Raw genomic sequence first — 21,997 nt, forward strand, 5'->3', positions numbered from 1 at the left:
TTTTAATTCCATATCCAGGGTTATCCTAAGCAAAAGAAAGGACTATCTTCCCTCACGGTAGAATTTATATTAAAATTTAACTGATGCATAATGAAGGAAATAATAATAAGAAGAACAATAATCAGGGCAAATATTAAGAAAAAAAATATTAAAAAAATATGACTATCCAAAATTATTTTTTGTTTGTTTAGATTAACGAATTCCTTTTTAAACAATGCCCGAAAAAGCACTCTGCTTTGTTAAATAGAATCATATTATGCTCAAAGAACAATGATATATTCGTAAACACTTTCCCTACGGAGATCTTTTGTTTGAGAGGCATGTTATGCCTCTCATTTGATTGAGAGGCAGATTGAGAGTCCTATGAATTTATACCATGCACTAGGTGGATTCTACAAGGATGAGGAAAATCAAGAAATCATTGGAAAAATTATCGCTTTTCTAAATAAAAAAAAAAAATGTCAACTATGAAATTGTGAAATTAATGCGTTAAATTAATTATGAATTGTGAAAAGTATTGTGAAATATCCCTTATGAAGAACAATGAGGCGGTGAATTGAGTAATTAGAATACATTTCCTGAGGCATAGCAGTGGGAAGAGAACTATATCATCATCATCATAATTGAGAGGCATGGTCTTTTCCACTCTGCTGCTACAAGTTAATTGTAATTTTAGAATAGTACGTAAGTTTGAATAATTGTTATTAGAGCTGATCTTCAATCGTTTCATGTTGTCCTGTTGATTCAAAGCTTCACTTATGTATATGGATAGTAAACAATGCGAAATGCAGTTCTTGTTTATTGGTTGGCCCCTCCAGAAGGATACGCTATAATCCATCCGATTATAATCGGATGAGTAAGAAATTATAATCCATCCGAATAAGGAATGCATCCTTCTTTATCCATCATTTTAACAAATGATGAGAATAGGCTATATTATCGTTAAAAGTCCATCAATTTTCATTAAATATTAATTGTCAAGTTCCTTGGAGTACACTATGATACGTAACTAATTGTTTTCATGTATATAGAAAGTGAGATTACTAAAAGTCACGCTTTATGCTATCGATATTCAATGTAGTATTGCGCTTAGGCTTGTGGCAATGGTCTTATTTTTGGAAATAGTCCCATTTTCAAAATAAAATGGAAATGGGAGGGGGTGAGTCGGGGCAATGAAGTAATTTTTGAAATCAAAATAGTTATTTATATTGACGTCAGACTAGGTTGCAGCTACCATTGCAACCACGGTGATGTCAACTTTAGTTAACTAAAGAGAAGTAGTATAGCTTGAGAAGCTTTCTAAATGAGAACTTGCTACTGTGAAAAGTTCACAAAAAAAAGAAAAAAAAAGGGGATGGGAAGATTTAATGAAAAAATTAGATCTTGAAGTCTAAGTGCACTAAATCCAAACATCACTTAATCCCCTCTTCATGGCAATTTTCTGGTAGAATGTTTGGCAATTAACACCTTGTTTAAATTGTAAACATGCAATAATTTTCAACATTTGTGATTAGAGGGACAAAAAGATTTCGTCGTTCCTCTAAGATAGATAATATATGATAGGATCTCTAAAAAAAATAATACAGTAAGTAAAAGGCAATGAGAAAGAACGAGAACCACAAGATGGACGAGAACAAAAAAACTACAAGATGGACAAGAAAGAATATAGGGCTTTTCAGTATTAAGCAATGGTATAGTCACTGAAAGATTTTTTTTCCTTTAATAGATTTAAAACTTTGCATATGTATTAAAAAGCAATTTAAGGAACGAAGGAAAAGTTGACATCTATATAACTGGGTAATTAGAAAATTGACCATTTCCCTCGCACCATCAACCTTTTGGTTGGACGTTTCTGAAGGAGAATGATGCAACGACATTCAATCTGTGTGATTAGAAGCGCAGAGTGGGCTATGCCTTACAATATTCTCATCCGTCTCCCCCAATTTTAATTTACCCTCCTCCCACTGACATGTTGGTCTTAATGGTCCTGGATCCCCAAAAGACCCAACCGTATAATTTAGCCTACACTGATCTCACAAATTTCAATTAAAATCCGATCGCCCAAATTCTGTCTGATCTTTTTTTTCTGGGGGGGGGGGGTCATCACATTTTCTCCTTAAACAATTGCAGCATTCAGAAATATTGCTAAATTAATACATTTAATTACTGAACTTTAATTTAGATTTTTTTGGGGGGGGGGGCGTTGGACTTGATTAAACTTAGCAAAGTTTTGTAAAGATCTGAAATTTCCTCTTGGTAAATGTCAGTTTGAAACGAATTTAGGGATCCAGCAATGTTTTCCGTCTGGATACTCAAATGACCCGACCCTTAATTTAAACTGACCTCCCACAAATTTAATTTAGGCCCGATTACCCTTTTGCCTGATATTCCTTTGACAAATTGAGAGCTCTCTCATCCCCTCTGTCACTATAAACTTGCTATTAAGTTTATGTGATATCAGACAACCCATTCTGAACCAGCAAGACTTCTAAAAGTTCATTCAGTTTGCTCACACTTTCATCTAGGATGCTTAAAGATCAACATCATAAAAACTAATTGATAAGCTCTTCGGAGTGATCTGTGATGCATATTTAAAAAGAGTTTTTCTTCTGTATATATAGAGAGATTATGGAAAGACACGTTTGATGCTGCTGATATTGAATGCAGTATTGGACTTATTTTTGGAAATATTCTACATAAAAAAAGAATAAAAATTGAAAGGGTGATAGGAAGGTTTAATGAAGCAATTTATCAAAATAATACAAGTAGTTCCATTGACATCAGAAAGTCCCACGACAGGATTAGATTTGGTGTCAAAATGAGCTACGCCCAAGCTATTGACTGACTTATTGCAAGAACGAGCTCTAAGCTCCACGTAAGAATTGAAGTCTAAGTACAGTAAATCGAAATATCACATTCTACCAAAAATTAATGGCAATTTTTTGGTAGAATGTTTGACAATAACCACCTTGTTTAAATTGTAAACGTGCAATGATTTTCAACATATGTGATTAGAGGGATAAAGAGAATTCGTTGTTCCTCTAAGACAGATAATGCATGATTTGATCTCCAACAAAAATAAAAAATCCCACAATAAATAAAAGGCAACAAGAAAGAACGAGAACCACAACATGGACGAGAACCTTAAAACCACAAGATGAACAAGAAAGAATATACAGCTTTCCAGAATCAAGCGATGGTTTAGTCGCTAAGCGATTTTTTTCTGTATTAGGTTTAAAGCTTTACTATAAGTGTTAAAAAGGGATTTAAGGAACGAAGGAAAAGTTGACATCAATAGGCTGTAGCTGTACCTGCCGTGGAAAAATTGGGGTAGCATAGTAGCAATGCTACTTGGCAGTTTTCATGGGCTAGTGAAATTTGTGGGCAGATTTGGAAGCATTTGGAATTCTGTCGGATTTTACTACTGGCAGCTTCGGAACTTTTTCTATACCTGAACTGGACAACAAGAAAACCGACCCTTTCCTTCGCACCATCAACCTTTTGGTTGCACATTTTTGAAGCAAAATGATACAAGGATATTCAATCTGTGTGACTCGAAGCACAAAGTGGGCTAGGTTTTCCAATACTCCCATTCGTCTCCCCCAATTTTTATTTGCCCCCTCCCCTCACAGACACGAAGGTCGTAAGGGTTCTGGATCCCCAAAAGACCTATATGTTTAATTCACTCTTATCTCACAAATTATATTTAAGATCCGATTGCTCTTTTGCCTGATATTTTATTGACAAGAATACAGTCTTCTCTCTCCTTTCCCCCCTATGAAAAAATTAGCTGTCTTTGCTTTTGTTTGTTTTTTGGTTTCGTCGCATTTTCTCTTTAAACAATCGGAACTTTCGGAAATATTGTTAAATTATCAACTTTAATTACTGAACTTTAATTTAAATTACTGTATTGAATTTTTTTATTTATTTTTATTTTTTCGGTTAGACTTGGTTAAACATTTTAAAGTTGTGTAAAGATCTGACATTTCTTCCTCGTAAATGTATGTTTGAAATGGATTCAGAAGCCCAGCAATAGAGATGTTTTGCGTCTGGACACTCAAGAGACTCAACCGTTTAACTTAAACTGATCTCCCACAAATTTTAATTTAGGCCCAATTACCCTTTTGCCTGATATTCTATTGAATAGTTCGGTCGGAATGATGCCGACCATGTCTGCTGACCATGTACCTCTGGATATGGGGTATCCCCTAACTAAACGCTCCGATCAGGGTGGCCTCAACCTCATGAGGCGGGTGGAGACCACCCGACGATTCTCAGCATCCAGGCTCATCCTGGCTCTAATCAGAATCGAGGCCTAGGGTCGGTTGGGCTTGCAACCCGAGACCCAATGCAACGAATAGCTCAGCAACTGCCTCGGATGACCGATCTTCTTTTATTCCATCATGACCCTTGCGTGCCCCTGGACTGAGAAATGACAAGCGTTTGAATCTCCTTGACCAAGGTGGCCTCCGTATTGCCGCCTGGAATGTATTGACTTTGAATTTTCCCGGAGCTAAGACGCTTCCTGCGATGGAACTGAAGCATTTCCGCATCTCTATTGCTGGGATGTTTTTTTTTACTCGGCAATTTACGAAAAAAAATGAACTATAGACAGAGATAGACAGAGATTCAGCTCGTCAGTCCGTCTCTTCACTTCTCCAGCAGTTCATTTCCTAGAAGAGAAATACAGAAGAACCCCTTCAAATTCAATTGAACTCTGCATCTTTCCCAATTGACGTCACTCCTATCAAGACAAAGATTAACGAAAACGCATCACCGACTCCACATCAAGAAGACAGCTTGTTTGCTAAGCTTCTCGGTACGAATGGGCTTCGGATGAACCCTTCAAATCAAATGCTAGCAATATAAGCACTGCCCGCGCAGCAGTAAATATTATTAGGGCATATGAAGAAAGAATTCCAGCGTTCTTGAGTGAGAGACGTAGATCAGGAAAAAATAATTCTGATCCGCTAGAATTTTGGACTGACTATTTCTACGCTTACCAGAGTTAAGTGAAATTGCTTGTATGCATCTCGCAGTACCTGCAACTTCAATACCAAGTGAGAGTGCATTTAGTATTGCTGGGTACTTTACTCGAAATCAGTGCTCACGAATGACTGCAAAGTCACTTGAACTTCTAATGTTTCTAAGTGATAAGTTTTGATTTATGTGGCCATTTTAAATGTTTGGTCTTTTATAATCGATTTTTTTAGTAATCAATATTTGTCAACGCTCATTTTAGTCTCAAAAGCCTAAAAATCTGAAAAAACGGAAATATCTGTTAAAACGACCGTTAAAAATAAAAAAAAGTTGGCAGTTTCTGTTTTTCTGTAAAAAAATGGGAAAAAAAAGAAACGGAATTCCGTTTTTTTTCCTCGTTTCTGTTAGAATCTGTTTCTGTTCCGTTTTTTAATTGCCGTTTTTTACCGTTTCTATAGAAACGGTGCCGACCCCAAATCCCCACACGATATTGTCATCCTGCTCGGTGACCTTAATGCAACTGTAAGCGACAACCATGACTTATGGCGGCAAGTCATAGGACCAGTTGCACCAGATGAAAATGGGATAAGACTCCTACAACTCTGCAGCATGCACAACCTTGTGATTACGAACACCCTGTTTGCAAGGAAGGACATCCCCAAATATACGTTGTACAGCAACGATGGCTGTACCAAAAAAATGATCGACTACCTCATCGTCTCAAAGAGATGGAGGTCTTCGATTAGCAACTGTCGCACGTACAGGGTGGCTGAGATTGGTAACACTGACCATCGCCTCGTCGTCGCTAACATGCGATTAAGGCTCAAAGCCCAATCCCCAGAACCAAGACCAGTCAAGATCGATGTCTCTCCCCTCTCCGAGCAGGAGACACGGTCCAAATATGGCATTGATGTTTCTAACAGCTTCGACGCGCTCCTGCCATCTGAAAGTTATGAAGACGCATAACTCTCTTTAAAAAAGAATGTCCTGGAGTCAGCGACAGTAAATGTCGGACGGAAAAAGCGTGCTAATAATGCATGGATCCAGTCAGATACGCTTGACGTCATAGAGCAGAAACGCAAGGCGAGGTTTCAGGGTGACATGCCGACTTATAGAAGCCTCAATGGTGTCCTCAACAAACTGATACAGCGTGACAAGAAGCTGTTTGTGGAAAGGAAGGTAAATGAACTGTAGAGTGCAGCCAAGAAAGGTGACTTTGGCAGTCTGTACAAGCACTTCTGTGATCTCACAGGCGACAGAGCACCCTCTGTTGCATCTCTGTCTTCGTTGACGGCCAGCCACTTAGTGACGAAGCTTCCCAGGTCAGCCGATAGAAAGACCACTTCTCAGGCCTCCTCAATGCCAAATCTGTAGCGCAGACAGACCAGGAACTCACCAGCCTAGCCACCAACACTCAAGAACTGCTGACAAATGACCCGCAAAGTCCTTTCACGCCTGCAGAAATCCACTCAGCAGTAAAACGCTTGAAGAATAAGAAAGTGCTAGGCATGTGCGGGATATCCGCTGAGTTCTTGAAGTATGCCGGTCCGGCTCTGCTACTCTGGATCCAGATGCTGCTTTCTGTAGTGTAGCGAACTGAATGGATCCCGAAGGACGGGTGAGGTGGTATAATCCTGCCCCTGTTGAAGAGAAAGGGGAGCAAAAAGAATCAGTTCGAACTACAGAGGCATAACGCTTCTTTCAGTGCCTGGAAAGCTATTTGCTATGACCCTGCTGGATAGATGCACGAATATTTTCCGAAGAATGAGAAGAGTCCAGCAGGCTGGGTTTATGCCCGGGAGGTCCACTGTGAAACAGATCTTTACTATGCGCTACCTACTTGATAAGGTAAAAGAATTAGGGAGGAAACCACGCTTATCCATTTTTGACTCCCAGGCTGTATTTGACTCGGTGGATCGCAACTCGCTCTGGCTGATACTTCGATCTACTGGGGTGCCTGACAAATACTGTAAGCTGTTTGAAAGCTCTACGAAGAGACGGAGAGCTGCATTCAAGTCAACGGCAAACGGAGCACAACATTCGGTATCAAAACCGGTGTCCACCAAGGGTGTGCCGCCGCCCCAGAACTTTTCAACTGCGTCATCGACTATGTCATGACACGAACTATAAATCGCCTGCCCTTCGGTCTTTAACATGGAGATCGGGTTCTGACGGATGCCGACTTCGCAGCTGATCTTGCTGTCAATGCCGACTCAATTGACCAATTGACTGATTCGCTAGAAGTCCTACAGGAAGAGGCAGCAAAAGTGGGGCTGAAAATCAACTGCCTCAAAACTAAGATAATGGCAATTGAGCCCCCAAGCCCTGTCCCGTCCCCCGAGAACATAACTGTCTGCAGAATTCCTGTTGAAGTTGTAAGAAACTTCACTTATCTTGGCTCCGTGCTATCCAGTGATAGCTCCATAGTTGAGGAGGTACGCAGTCGAACGTCAAAAGTCTCATATATTGTCGGAAGGCTCAATGCTCTCTGGAGAACGGTGCACATATCTAGGCGCACGAAGATCCGAATTTATAACGCATCCGTAAGCTCGATCCGGCTCTATGCAGCAGAAACATGGCCCCTTAAGTCGACAACCCTCAATATGATAGACGTCTGCCAGATGAAACAGCTCCGTCGGATTGAAGGACTTCGATGGGATGATTTCGTTAGTAACGCAAAGTTACTTAAGCTCACCTCCCAAGTGCCGTTCTCCATCCAGATAGCACAGCGCACTCTAAGGTGGTTCGGACACCTCCTACGTGTGCCGTCGACAACCCCAGCCCGAATAATCTGTGATTTTGACCCAAAAGCTCATGGCTGGTCCTGTCCGAAAGGCAGACCCCGGAACAGGTGGAAGGATAGTCTCAATAAATTCCTGGAGATGGTCAACATTGCTGTTGACGAGGCCCCAATCTTAGCACCAAACCGGTCAGCCTGGAGGAGCAGAGTTGCAACGCTCTCTACGCCACCCCCAACACGGCAAGAGCACCAAGTCAAGTCTCATCTCTTCTGTCACCATAAACTTTCCATCAGGTTTATGTGAAATCAGATAACCTATTCTCCCCGATCCCTCTCTGTTTTCCACCCCCTCCCCAACGTTGGTTAGACAACGTTTTTTCTGTATAAGGTATAAATAGAACAGTAGGTTCTTATTTCCAGCCAAGTTTGGCCGAGATTTGAAAATTTGTCCAAGTAAATGTCTTACTAGCAAGAATTTTTGGATTCCTCTTTTTCGAGTATACATGGGATTGCCTATGGATCTCCTAACAATTTTTTTCTTTTGTTTAATTTGACAACTATTTAGATTTGAAAATGACAAGATTCTAGAAAAGCTACATCTCTTTATCTCATCATTGAGTAAAACCGTAGATTGGCGTGTTCGTGTCTACTTTGAGGCTGAAACTTTGATGGAGCATATGAAGGTTATACAAATTCGACCAAACCCGAAAATTTCATAAGTAAAAAATTTTGAAGCAAGATTTTTCAGATTGACTTTTCTAGAATTATTGTCTAGAACTATTGTTGTAATGCGAAATTTCAGAGTTAGGGTAGCTTCATTTTCTTCTTGGTCGGACTACATTAGAAAAGACAACATAAGATTCTTTTCTGGAAAATTAGCAGACATTCTGTAAACTTCAGAGAATCCCTTCTTCATTGTACGATCCCCAAACCTGGAATTTTTTTTTAGAATTTCCTTATCTCGCAGTTACCGAGCTAAGTACTGATCACTCAGGTTTCAGAATTCTTGGATCTTCAAATTATCCTGAGACAAACACTACTTGTTCTCCTTTCCTGTTAATAGGAAACCACTATTAGGATCTTCCTGATTGTTCCTAGCCTGTATTCTTGTCCTTTAACCCAGCTGTCTATAATCTAGAGAAGCCCGTCCCTAACCTTGCCTTTCCGAGGTTCCAACGCTTAAGAATAAAATGCTTTCCAAGAATTACCTAAATCCATTAACTGTCGCAGCTACCCTTGGTTCACACTGATGCGATTTTTTTTTAACGCAAAACGACGCATGGATAACGGATGCAGCAAAATCGCAAAAATATTGCCACATAAACGGTGGATTTGAGCCGTTAAAGCGCGAAAACTAGTAAGAGATGTTTGAACAGCATAGGCATAAGGTTAGCTAAGTCAAGCTCTAGAAGCGAAGAAAATGTTTAAAAAGTTAGCCTGAATTAGCCTAGGCTAGCTGTGTCTAATTAATAACATAGTTCTTATCTTTTATGTAAACTTTCCTGGAAAATTTCTCCACGTCCTTTGTCATATAGGCTATTAAATAAAAAAAGCAAGTTTTTTTCAACTGAAATAATAAAACTTTGAATGAATAGAAATTATTCCGTGTATGAATGGGTTACCCCCCTGTATATCCCGCTGTTTACGATAAAGTCGTAAAGTTCTCTAAAATACTTCTCATTCAAATTCAACGACCCTTGTGCTTGAGCAGTCTTTCTTAAAGAAATGTGACAAAAAGTCAAAGTTTAGCGTAAGGATCAAGGGATTGAAGAGGGGCAGCCCTCCTCCCTCGTAAACAGACTCATAATTTCTGTTCTGTTTTGATTTTTAACGTTACTCCTTATTTTCAGTTGAAAAAAACTTGTCTCTTCAGATCAGACAACCCTACTTTAGAGCTTCCAAGCTCTTATCTACAAAAAATGTGGAATTTTTGTATTTTTGCCAGAAGAAAGATCATGGACTTGTGTTTTTTGTTGTTGTTTTTTCCAGGGATGATCGTATCGAACCGGTGTTCCTAGAAGATTGGGAGAGAGCTCATTAAAACGGAAAGTTCTAGTGCCGTTTTTAGTGGTTGAAACGATTAGAGAGTAACTAGCACCCTCCCATGGTGGCTGGCATTTACCCCCTTCCCCGGAAAACACCCCCAGTGGAAAATAAGGTTTTCAAAATTTGATAATTTTATTTGAGTTTTTTTCCGCAGGGGGAAGGAATTTCGGTACTTGTGTATTATACGTCACTCACTCAAGTTTACGCCGTGTAAAACTCAAGAACAAACCGGTTTCTTCATTAGTTTCTATCTGCTTAGCGTGAGACAAGACAAAGAAAAGTGACAGAATAGATGGTAAATATATGATTTGGGCTAGACATTGGCACATGAGGGGGGGGGGGGGGGGTAAAGTATTTGGACAGTTTTAAGAAAGAAAACAATTCTTAATTAATATTATGCAGAATAATTGTACCTAATACATTTTGCTTGCAGACACGATATACTTTACCCCCCCCCCCACCTTACGTTTAAATATATAACCAAAATTTATTACTAAAGCAGCGAAGAAACCGGTTTGTTCTCGTTTTTTACACAGCGTAAACTTGAGTGAGTGGCGTATAGTACACAAGTACCGGAATTTTTCACGGAGAGAGAGTCGGATTTCCCGGTATTATTTAAAAACGGTCAGAAATTAAAATAGAAAAAAAACACAAGTTTTTCAACTGAAAGTAAGGAGCAACGTCAAAACTTAAAACGAACAGAAATTATTACGTATATGAAAGGAGTTGCCCCCTCCACAAGACCTTGCTCTTTACGCGGAAGTTTTGACTTTTTGTTCTAATACTTTAAGAACGATTCCTGAAACACAATTGTTATTTAATTAAAACATTAAGCTTTGTTTTAAAATTCTATAAAAAAAAAAAACTTTAGCGTAAAGAACGAGGTCTTGAGGAGGAGACAACCCCTTTCATATGCGTAAAAATTTCTGCTTGTTTTAAGTTTCGATGTTGCTCCTTCCTTTCAGTTGATAAACTTTTTTTTTATTTAATTTCTTACAGATAGTATTTGTTAATGGGAAACATACGGAACAAGTTTTTTAAAGAAAAGTGAAGAGCCTCATTAAACCAAAAATGAGCAGAAATAAAGTTAAATAATCTTCAAAGTAAAAACTATGGAGTCTAATAGAAAAAAAAATATATATAAAATATTTTTTTCTATGAAAAAGACTATGTCAATAAAAGACAAATTAATTTGAAAAACTTTTTCCACAAAACAAGTTTGTCAAAGAATAGTAAAGAGCTCTATTAAGCCAAAAATGAGTAGAAATAAATTCAAATAATTTTTCAGGCGTAAAACTACCACAAATCACCATCAATAAATAAATGAAACCCAAAACAAACAAAATTACAATAAATAACCGATTCAAACTTAAAACGAGCAAAAATTAACATGAGTAGGGCTGGCTACCCCCACACCTTCTCAAGACCAGAACATAATTTGCACTTAACTGAAAACAAAATACATTTAAATGTTTTCTCACTTTTGTACATTTAAATGTTTTCATTTTTTTTTACTTTAATAAATAAAGAAGTATTAAGACTATAAGGTTTAAAAATCAGAATATGTATATTAATTGACAATACGTTTTTTTTTATATATATAAGTAAAGTGGAAATTACGTTCTGGTCTTGAGAAGACACGGGGTTTGTCAACCCTACTCCTTTTAATTTTTGCTCGTTTTGAGTTTGACTAGGTTATCTATTGTAAATTCTGTTCGTTCTGGGTTTCATTTGTTTATTAATGGTGGTACTTTTATGCTTGGAAAAATATTGAATTTATTTCTACTCATTTTTGGCTTAATGGAGCTCTTTACTATTCTGTGAAAAACGGGTTAAACGCCTAGAACCGAGGGGTTGCTCTCTCCCAAAATGTGTGTATAGGTGTGCCCAGTGCCCAGGCGTGCCTAGCCGGTGCCCAGGTGTGCTGGTCCAATCATTCCTCTATAAATTCCTTTCAGAAATTTAGAATAGTCAACTTTAAGTCAAGTTTACTTAGCCTGCGTAAATTATATTTGATTTAGTTAAAAGCTCTGAAAAAAAGCTTAGGTGTGCCCAGGTGTGCTCAGGGAGGGTGTACAGTGGTGCCGAGAGAGAGAGCGACCCCCTTCCATACCCATTCTGCCACTAAGATATCTGATCAGAATTTTGAGATAGTCATTTTGTTCAGCAGTCATTTGTTTGTATGTGCCCTGCTGGTTTTTTTTAACCTGAAAGACGAATTCCTGCCTTCGGTGATTGTGGTAGGGATTAAGGATTTTATGGAATAAATATATTACATGGGATTAAACAAAACATAAAACGAAGAAAAAACAATTCTGCTATTGAGATAAGTTTTAGGATCAAACCTATGGCTTGTCGGTAAAAACCCATGATAGAATGCTTGTACCGAGGGGTCTTTCTCTCAGAAATCATGTACACGTGGTGGCGCTTGCCAAGCGTGGTGGAACTGTCCAAGTGTCTTGGGGAGTATGCCAAGTTTGGTGGAACTGTGCCAAGCGTGGCGCAACTGTGAAGCCCACTAGCATTCTGAGATGTACACCAGGTGGTAGGAAGTCACCGCCCTTCGACTTGTACTTCCATAATACAATCTTTTTAAAATGCGTGATCCTTATTAGCTGTCAAAGCACGTCTTTGGAACCGAAATCAAGGTGCATGACTACATTGAAATTGAAAAATAGTATTAGCCACTGTTTCTTTGAGACGAGTGAATATTAGACTTAAGCATCTCTATGACTTATATTTCATAACAATGTCAACAATACTAGTTTCTTGTGTAAATATTGTGTAAGACAGTGGTGAATAGTTTTAGTACGTTATAAGCTCGACCGTCATCAATGTGTGACAGATATACGATCGGGATTTGGTGTATTCTATAACTGAAACAAGCCATTGACGGTGTAAGGTTGTCAGCCACTGTTTTTCCTCCTTAACCACCCTGCTGTCACCATCAATTGAGGCTTTATCGCATGAGAAACTATATATGTGATAGCTTGTTAGTGATGTAAACACTTGATAGCAGCGTCCTACCATTCCTCAGGGTCAATCGCACTGTCGCCACCATTAAAAAGCCGTAAAGTACAAACTAAACCCATATATTACTCGTTCCCTAACATAAATTCAACTAGAAATTGTTTATCCACGCATTCAAAATTGGCGTCATCTCAGCGGGATGTCACTGTCGCAGTTGAGGGGCATCATGGGCATTCCTGGAATTTTGTTCAGCATGCAAGAGAAGGGCAGTTCCAGGATATCGAGTGCAAAAGACATTTTATATCAGGGTATCCATTTCAGCCAGGAGATCAATTTGAAGATTATCAGCCTAACTGGAATGATAAGCCAAATTTATGCTTAAGGTCCATCAAACCTAGACATAGTAACTGGAGGTTCGTAAAAACAGACATTCTTGCGCTTGATCCGCTTACTTAAGGGAATTTCACTTCGGGTTTAGTTAGACTGCAATACCCTTTTACTTTATTAAGTAAAACCTTTTACTTAAAAAGGTTTTAAGGTTAAAACCTTTTAACCTTTTACTTGTTTACTTGTGTAAGTAGAAGATGGAATTGACAAACTACTTTTACGTTTCTTCTCTTTTGTGAGTGAAACAACAAGCTATTTTTTAGGTTCAAAACATAATGCAAGTTAAAAACAAAGTATCCAGAATCAAAAGCCAAGTGTAAAGTTATCCATCCTATTATGAAGAAAATGAAAGAACAAAGCCCTATAGCGACTTTGATTCTAATGAAATAATAACTTTTCAAATCTTCTCGTCTCCATTTTGACCTGGCCAACATCAAGTATCTTACTCTTGTTGCAGGAATTCAGTTGATGACTTTTCGGTATCAATAAGTCCCAACAAGTCAGGTTCCAGTAGTCTTGAGTCAGTATAATCTCCGAAACACAAAGGTGTGTTCAGGTTGACATCTCCACCCCTTCATAAATCAGAACTTGTGCGAAAAGTTGTTTTGCTACATATACTTAAAAAAATGGGGATGGATATTCAGCCTAAATTACGGGGTTAAAAGGGTGTTTTCGTTAAGTCAAATCAGCTTTGGAGGTGAATCTAGTTCAAGTCCTGGGAACCACCCCGTCAAAGCCTACGGTGTGGAAGAAGCAGACTCTTAGGAACAATGTTTTTCCCTTTCTGTTGCTAGCTATTGTTGGTAGTTATTTTATGTTGGTATCCAGCTATTGACTGGAATATTTTTTTTTTTGGGGGGGGGGAGTAATCAAAAGATGTCATGTGGTGTGGAATCTAAAAATAAAACCCAGAATACAAGTAAATATTCTTAACAGAACATGAAGGCTCAAAATATTTATTAACGTAAAATGCTACTTTTGCTAAAGAAGTCCGCATTAATTAATCGAGTGACCAAAAAAATCTACAAATTTAGTTTTTCATGATTCGAATTTTCTAAAAATTGTCCTAAAATTCCACCTCTAAGATATTTTTTTTCTTTGAAAGTTTCATCGGAAATCATAAGCAATAATTCCTGTCGGTAAATGCAGTGAAATTTTTGGGTGAAGTTATCAGCAAGAACTTTTGTCGCTCGGCATAAGCACGCCTTACCAGCTGGACCGGCTGTGAAGTTAATCATGACAGCATCTCATCTGACCCTTCTTGTGTAAATGGAGTTTGTTCAGGGGGTCGTAGCTTCAACCTTTTTCACAGAAAATTTTACTCCAACCCAAAGGAAAGACTAACCGAAATCTCAATATCCCCCCCCCCTATTATTGTTTTCATAACCTTCTGCAAACTTTCAAAATAATTGTTTATTAATGAGTTAGATGAAAATTCTAAACATCTCCCCACCAATTTGTAGTGGGGAGATGACCTTCAATCTCCCCACCAATAACCGTTCACAATAAACTTTCCAGTCCTCCATAATCGTATGCATTTGGCTCCGCCTCTCTTGTGTTTCACTAGTAAACACGCATTGTGGTAACCATGTATAATAACCAAGCGTTGTAAATGATACTAGTGATAGACTTCTATCGAAAAATTGAATGAAATCTGGCTTCAAAACCCTGGAGAAAATTACCAATATGACTTTGACTATAGTTATAGGCTATGGTTTAACCATTGGTGAGCTCAAAGGCTCAGTGAAGGAGTACTGTTATTTATCTATATGTAAAAGTTGTTCTTCCATAATTAGTTGCTTTTCTCAGTAAATTTTCGACCCAAACTCGAGTGGCTCAGAAGGGGCTCATCCCAGTTTTTTTTTTTTTTTTTTTTTTTTTTTTTTTTTTTTTTTTTGTATTATATAAATCTGTTTCAATGTACTTTTATAGTGAGGAGTAAAAGCACGTAAAGAATTCAGAATAATAAGCAAAGTTTGTTTATTAAGTTCTTCGTACTTTATTTTATCATTTGAAACGTTTTGTAGTCTAAATCATGGGCAAACCGTGGCATAGCTTTTAATATGTTATGCTTCTAAATGTGGATACTTTAAAAAAACGGTGACGTCATAGAGAGGAAGTTTTTGCCCTAAAGCTTAAATAACTTAATTATATTTAATTTGCCAAAATTAAGAATAGTGCAGGGTTTATATTATGATAAATTAAAAAAAAACATTATTAACTTATATTTTACTGTAATAAGATCCAAAACACCTTCAGTGAGGCTTTAATGAAAAGTTGTTGGTGTTTCTTTTCCGACAGTGCTGGCTTTCTACTAACTACGTCACTTAGGGAAAGTCAGGCGTAGTGTTTATATGGAGCGTTTTGGGTTTGAAATTTTTCAAGACCTAAATTATGTTCCGGTCATCATACCTTGCCAAGAAAAATTTCTGATCCGCTATTTATGCTTTGGTCTTTAGTATGCTAACACAGTTAGCCTTGTAAGAGGGTCAAAAGAGTTCCAGCGCTAGGCTACCTGAAACAAATCTGAAGCAAAGATAATTTACAGGTAGAACGGCGTGGACTTACTTTTGTAGTTGTATTAATTATAAGTTATGTTTTTATTTTAGCGAGGCTCTGCTTGCCCTGCCATCTCTGACAGTATTTAAGGAAGAAGTTCCATCACCTTCACATACAAGCAATAATGATGGGTAAGTCGATGCTGCGACAGTCATTCTTTGGGCTTGGTTGGGCTTTTAATACTGAGTCCTTAGTTTATAACGAAAAAAAAAATATAAATAAAAATCTGAAGGAGGCTATGCAGTAAAAATCCTCATCTTCAATTGATTATCATTTTATTATTTAGTCTACTTTCAAATTCAGTTATAGTCAGTGATCCAAGGCTCGCTATCGTTCAAAAAAAGGGAACGGGTGCCTCACATCAGCTGCAGTTGGTCTGAGGATGGATTCTCGGGTAATCGGGGGCGCTTACAACGAATATTGGGATGCACAAGCTCGCACGCTTGTAGAACATGGCCTTTTTAGCCTATAGAGTCAATTTTGGCCTATAACGACGTCATACCGCTCTTGATTTTTTTACATGGTAAAATAAACTGAAAACTTTATAAACGTGACATATTCTGAATCCTAAGAACAAGTGCTTTCACCTGTATTTTTAGTTTTTCCCCACAGCCTTTATTTTTTTAGCTAACCCCTATTTAATTTTGAAAACAAGGTTATTTAATATACTTTTTCTTGGTTTTTTCGGTTTTTCTGAAATTTTTGCTTTCATAAGTATATTTTTTTATGCTCTATTTGAATACTGCTCGTAATAACGATTCAAACCATAAGCCTCTTTTCCAAAAAATCTGAATTCTTGAGCAAATATTTATTTTTTCTAAATAACGTCATAGCTTTCAGAAATTAGCCTACAATGACCAAGTTTTTTTAAATTTATTTTAGCCTATAAAAAAAATGGAAACGAATCAAACTGCACATCATTCGAACCGTCAGAATGTCCTTTGCACGTTTTTTGCATAGAATGTTTTTTACACACTCTTAATAAAAACAAAGTCGATACTTAAATCTGCAAGAATATATAATCGTTTGAACAAGAAAAGCCCCCCCTCCCCCCCCAAAAAAAAAGAACATTTCTAAATAGTAGCGTTCTACTCGAAATAGTTTCAACACAACCTATAATTTTTATCTCACCAAACAATAGATCACTCTTTTTTTAATCAAATCTTGTATTTACATTTCATATATCTAATATTTTTAACAAGGGGGAAAAAAACAGATGCCCCGTTCTGCGATTGCATATGCAAATTTGGTTTCCGTAGCTGTTCGTGTTGATAGCCACCAAGATTATACCGGTAGACCACAATGCCACCAGTGTTATAGTGGTAAGCTACAATGCCACCAGTATTGGCGTGGTAATGTACGGGTGTCACCACTTATTGGAGGGGAAACCCCGGCCCCAAATTATAATGTGATGCCCGCGTCTACTACACCGGTTCTGCAAATATCGGGTTTGGTACTACCCTATTTACAGTATACCCTATCCCAGGGTATGATTACGTGATCGAGTGGTCAAATGACCACTTTCTAAGGCCAAGTGTACCCGCCCTGGGCTACCACTGAAAATCTCTAACTCTATCCTTGGAGGTAACAAACCCCCCTGTCAATATAATAATGACGGTATCTCGTAACTCTGTTCCTACCCTGCCTGGGTACCGGGAAAACTAGTACACAATTTGTAGAAAATACCTTACTTGTATTCTTCCAAACGGTCACATATAATAACAAAAAATATGCTTCCCTGAACGGGGTCTAAATGCAGACTAACTCAAAAATAATATTCTTTACAGCATCTGTTCATAGGGGTGGACCTTCTCTTGGCCCAGCCAATCCTCTCAATCCCCATTCAAAACCATTTCTACTTTCTTAGCTTTATTATTCAATGACTCAAACCAGGAAGTTCAAAATAGAATTTAGTTCAAAGCTTATTTATTGCAAAACCACTATAGCTTAGCAACAAGAATTTTAAATTGTCATTGAAAATTATACTATAGGCAAATCTAAGCAAATGTAATTACAGAACAAAACCAGGTCATTTATCTGAAAAGAAAAGAAACAGGGGTGGAACCCCAACAATAGTAATAAAAAAAACTGAGCATCTTACATATCGGGTTTTAGTTGCATTAAGTAGCGAAAATTACAACATAAAAGGAAAGGATTTAGGATATTTATCTGATCTAGCTAAAGCTAAGGATTCTGGCAACAACGATTTTAGGGGGTGTCAGTTGTTTTGCGTGAGGTACACCATGTTTTCTAGCCGAGTAATCTTGTTTCATTGTTGTATTTTCGTTGTCGGGTTCTCATTCTTGTGTTACAATTGTTTTTCTTCTGACATTCAGTTTATTCCGTTTCCCGTTTCCCTTTGACCGAGGGTTCCACAACTTGGGACTGATGTACATTCCAAGTCCAAAGTAATCCAGATTTAATCTCGGATTTTTACTTTTATTGCAAATTTTTGTTATGAATTCAGATTTTTAACAATGATTTATTTTCTACAGGTTGCTCTTCAACGTCTCCTGCAGACTTCGGAAGAACTGTTGATGTGACTGCTGTGGCGAGCGGAAGTTTCGGGAGGATTCCCCGGAAAAGATCCCGACAGATGGTAATCGACATCCCTCTTGGCACCCAAGCTAGTGAACATATCTGGAAGGTTAACATCCCCAGGAAAAACGCGACCTTGTGACTGTGCTTCCTTACTTTCTTTGTTTGGAAAAAGTTACGAGATGCTGATGCCATTCTCGTTGCCGAACCTGGACCTCTGCTGGACGCTTTGTAGGTTGTGTCCTACGAAAAAATTTCTTGAAGTGGAATTTGAAGAACCAACTCCCAGATAGAAAGCCTTCAACGCAAGAATCGTTCTTTTCTGGTTTAGCAAAACCACCGTAGGTTACTTATTCTTGCTTCCCTATTCACCAACATCCTGTGAAGTCGTAGCCTATGCCACTAGCATCTGCCAAAAAACAGCAGCGAAGCTTGGAAACAAATACACAGTCATCTGTCAGGATCTAGCTGTTTATGAAATAAGATATGGCCTTCGAAAGTTCCAGACCGAAAAATTCTCTAATCTAGTTCTCTTATTGGGCGGTTTTCAAAACCTCATGAACTATTTGAAAGCGATTGGATCTCTCATGGATGGAGCAGGACTAAAAGAAGTTAATGCTGCAGCAGAGATTCTCAGGTAAGGTACTGCAAATAAGGTCCTTTCAGGAAAGAACATGTACCAGGCACTCCATGCTCACTTCCAGGTTTACGAAGGAACCGAACGCACTCTGGTGGGAGGCATTTGAGAGTTGTCTTGAAACATCATGCTTCGATTTAGTGCCTTCTACAGTCGAGAAATTTCGAATCCTGAGTGATGCAATTGAACGCTTCAAAACTGAAACTAGTTCTGAAGCATGTAAACAGATAGTAGTATTGCTCCGCTTTTCTCGAAGTACAACGTGTCCAGATCTACCATAAGGAATCATAGTCTCGGGATCAACTATTTAGATCTTATCTGTACCGGATACGACTAGCTTTATGCTGAAAGAGCTGTGGACTGGGGATCAGACTTAAACGCCACAAAAGAGATGATTCCGATTATCTTCGCATCTAGAAACCATAAATACGCCTCAGCTGCGCTTAACTACTTAGAAGAAATGCTACGCCTGCCTGAAAAAGCGCCAGAAGATCACAGAGAGTTTGTAAGTGACAATTTTGTTGTTAGGATAACAACCAAGCCGTTTTGCAGCATTGCATGCGATCTGGCTTTAGAGTCGACTGTGAATCTGGACATAAAGGTCATCCAGGAGTTTCTGGTGTCGTTGGTGCGACAACGAATGAAAATGCCAGGGATCGATATCTGGCTACTCTCCCCTTTCTTGCAGCAGTCATCGGAACAATGAAAGTAAACCTGAATATGGATGACGAGGCAATGAAACATCATGAAGATACCACTGCGTTTACGAATTTGACAAAAAAAAGAGGCAGGAATCGGGTTATGGACTTGGTAGAGTTGTTCGGAAACCCATTCAAGACAACGATAACAGAGCTGAACAACTTTATGACAGGGGATACAGCTCCAGAAGCTGTATCAAATAGTCTGCTGAACTCCCGAGAAATTGGCCTCGAAGCCATGAGCTCGTATCTCGAAGGGACATCCACGAAAGTAAAATTTTACATAGTACAAAGTTTCGCCTCTGTTGCCAAAAAAGGAAAAAATAAAGAGCCACAAAAAAATATTTTGGGGAAACTGAGCTGCTTAAACCAGCTCTGCGTCTTGCAAATTCAACACAAACTTCGTCCCTCTTTGATCTACTGAAGTACGAGCTACAGCCATATCTGGCCTCACTTGCAGTATTATCATCATGTCGTAGGGAGCCTCAGCTACGTACTGGTACAAAGTCAGCAGCCTTCAACTACAATCTGCAACAGTCTCGCTTGCAGTTATGGTCAAAAATGATTCCAAATACACTTCTTGAAGACTCTCCACGATCTGGTTATATCGTTGTTGTCTTGAGTGTCACAAGGTGTTATCTACCAGAACACAATGAGACGCTATTAGATTTTCGAATAAGAGTTTAAGTTGGGATTCTTAAGAACATACCCGAAGCTTGTCAGTCTATCCATTTGCTTGGTGGTAGGTATGACGGTCTTAGTGACGATAGAACCCATGATGACTACTCGTTCAACCTCAAAGAAGTATCTGGTTTTCGAGAAAGAAGATGAGATCCTAGAGGCAATATTTCCTCAGGCTACCGATATGGGCTGGAGAATTGAAGATCATGAACTGAAGCGAGACCCAGTTTCTGCGATGCCGTATGGGCTAAAACTGCTTTCTTTTTGCAACTGTGACAAGACGAGGTACTTGCGCTGCAAATTCTCCAAAATTGGTTTCTGAGACGGTGCATGCAAGTGTGGAGCTGACCCCCAAAAATGCCTACTTTCCGATATGAATCAGAACGACTCCGAAGACGAAGATGAAGAAGAAAAAGAGATTTGAGCCACCGTTTCATGTTCAGTTTTAAATATTTGATTTTTTATTTGTTTTGATATTAAACTGCTAATGCAGTCGTCTAAACCTTACTTTCAGCTGATCATGACAGGTACCGTCTGCTAAATCAGTGGTCGCTGACTCAATTTAACCGATTGGATCATTGGCCCCTGCTATGCTGGGATTTAAAGAAAATATAATCTTAAATCAGCCTTAGTCACCTCAGTACCACACGTTCACACGGCTTCGCCACCTTGAGACTCGTTTATGAGCCTACGTAAGCCAGATTGTATCTACTACTACAGAAAAAATTAATAGTTGCTCAAGAATTAAGATTTTTTGGAAAAGAGGCACATGGTCTGACTCGTAATGACGAGCAGAGTTCAAATAAAGCATAAAAAATATACAAAATTCACGCATGCGATCGCAGACCGAGGCATCTTTTTTTTTTTTTTTTTTTTTTTTCTCGGTTAAAAATATTAGTTGCATACAATGTAAATACATGATTTGATTAAAAAAAAGAGCGATCTATCGTTTGGTGAGACAAAAATTATAGGTTGTCCTGAAAATATTTCGAGTCAAACGCCACTATTCAGAAAATTTTCTTTTTTGGGGGGGAAATTTTCTTGTTCAAACGCTTATATATTCTTGCAGATTAAAGTCTCGACTTTGTTTTTATTAACAGGGTGTAAAGGACATTCTGACGGTTCGAATAATGTGCAGTTTGATTCGTTTTTATTTTATTTTTTCAACAGCTAAAAAAAAGAAAAAAGAAACTTGGTTATTGTAGGCTAATTTCTGAAAGTTACGCCGTTATTTAGAAAAAATAAATAGTTGCTCAAGAATTAAGATTTTTTTAAAAAGAGGTACTTGGTTTGACTTATAATAACGAGCAAAATTCAAATAAAGCATAAAAAGTTATACTTATGTAGTCAAAAATTTCAGAAAAACCGAAAAAACTAAGAAAAAATATATTTAAAAACATTGTTTTCGAAATTATATAAGGGTTAACAAAAAAAAAAGGTTGTGAGGAAAAAATAAATATACCAGGTGAAAGTACTCGTTCTTAGAATTCAGAATATTTCAAGTTTGTAAAGTTTTCAGTTTATTTTACCATGTAAAAAAATCAAGAGCGGTATGACGTCGCTATAGGCCAAATTTGACTTTATAGGCTAAAAAAACCATGTTCTACACACGTGCGAACTTGTGCACCGCGATATTCGTTATCAGCGCCCCCGATTACCCTGGAATCCACTCTCAAAACAACTGCAGCGAATGGGAGCCACGCCTTGAAAGATAACGGTCCCTGGATCACTGACTATTAATTCTCCTTTTTATTATTCTCC

The 21,997-nt window shown here is 38.2% G+C and overlaps 1 protein-coding gene across 1 annotated transcript in view; it reads left to right on the forward strand.

Annotated features, from left to right (window-relative positions):
• gem (transcription factor CP2 like gemini) overlaps window positions 1-21,997 on the forward strand; it is a 131,588-nt gene that overhangs the window by 51,469 nt on the left and 58,122 nt on the right. The window contains exon 4 of the mRNA XM_089089840.1: window positions 15,733-15,813. Within this exon, the coding sequence (XP_088945966.1) occupies window positions 15,733-15,813 (81 nt within the window). The remainder of the gene's footprint in view (window positions 1-15,732; window positions 15,814-21,997) is intronic.

The sequence above is a fragment of the Artemia sp. Qi Xiang Cuo genome, chromosome 5 (assembly GCF_049724085.1).
Source record: "Artemia sp. Qi Xiang Cuo chromosome 5, ASM4972408v1, whole genome shotgun sequence".
Classification (NCBI taxonomy): Eukaryota; Metazoa; Arthropoda; class Branchiopoda; order Anostraca; family Artemiidae; genus Artemia; species Artemia sp. Qi Xiang Cuo.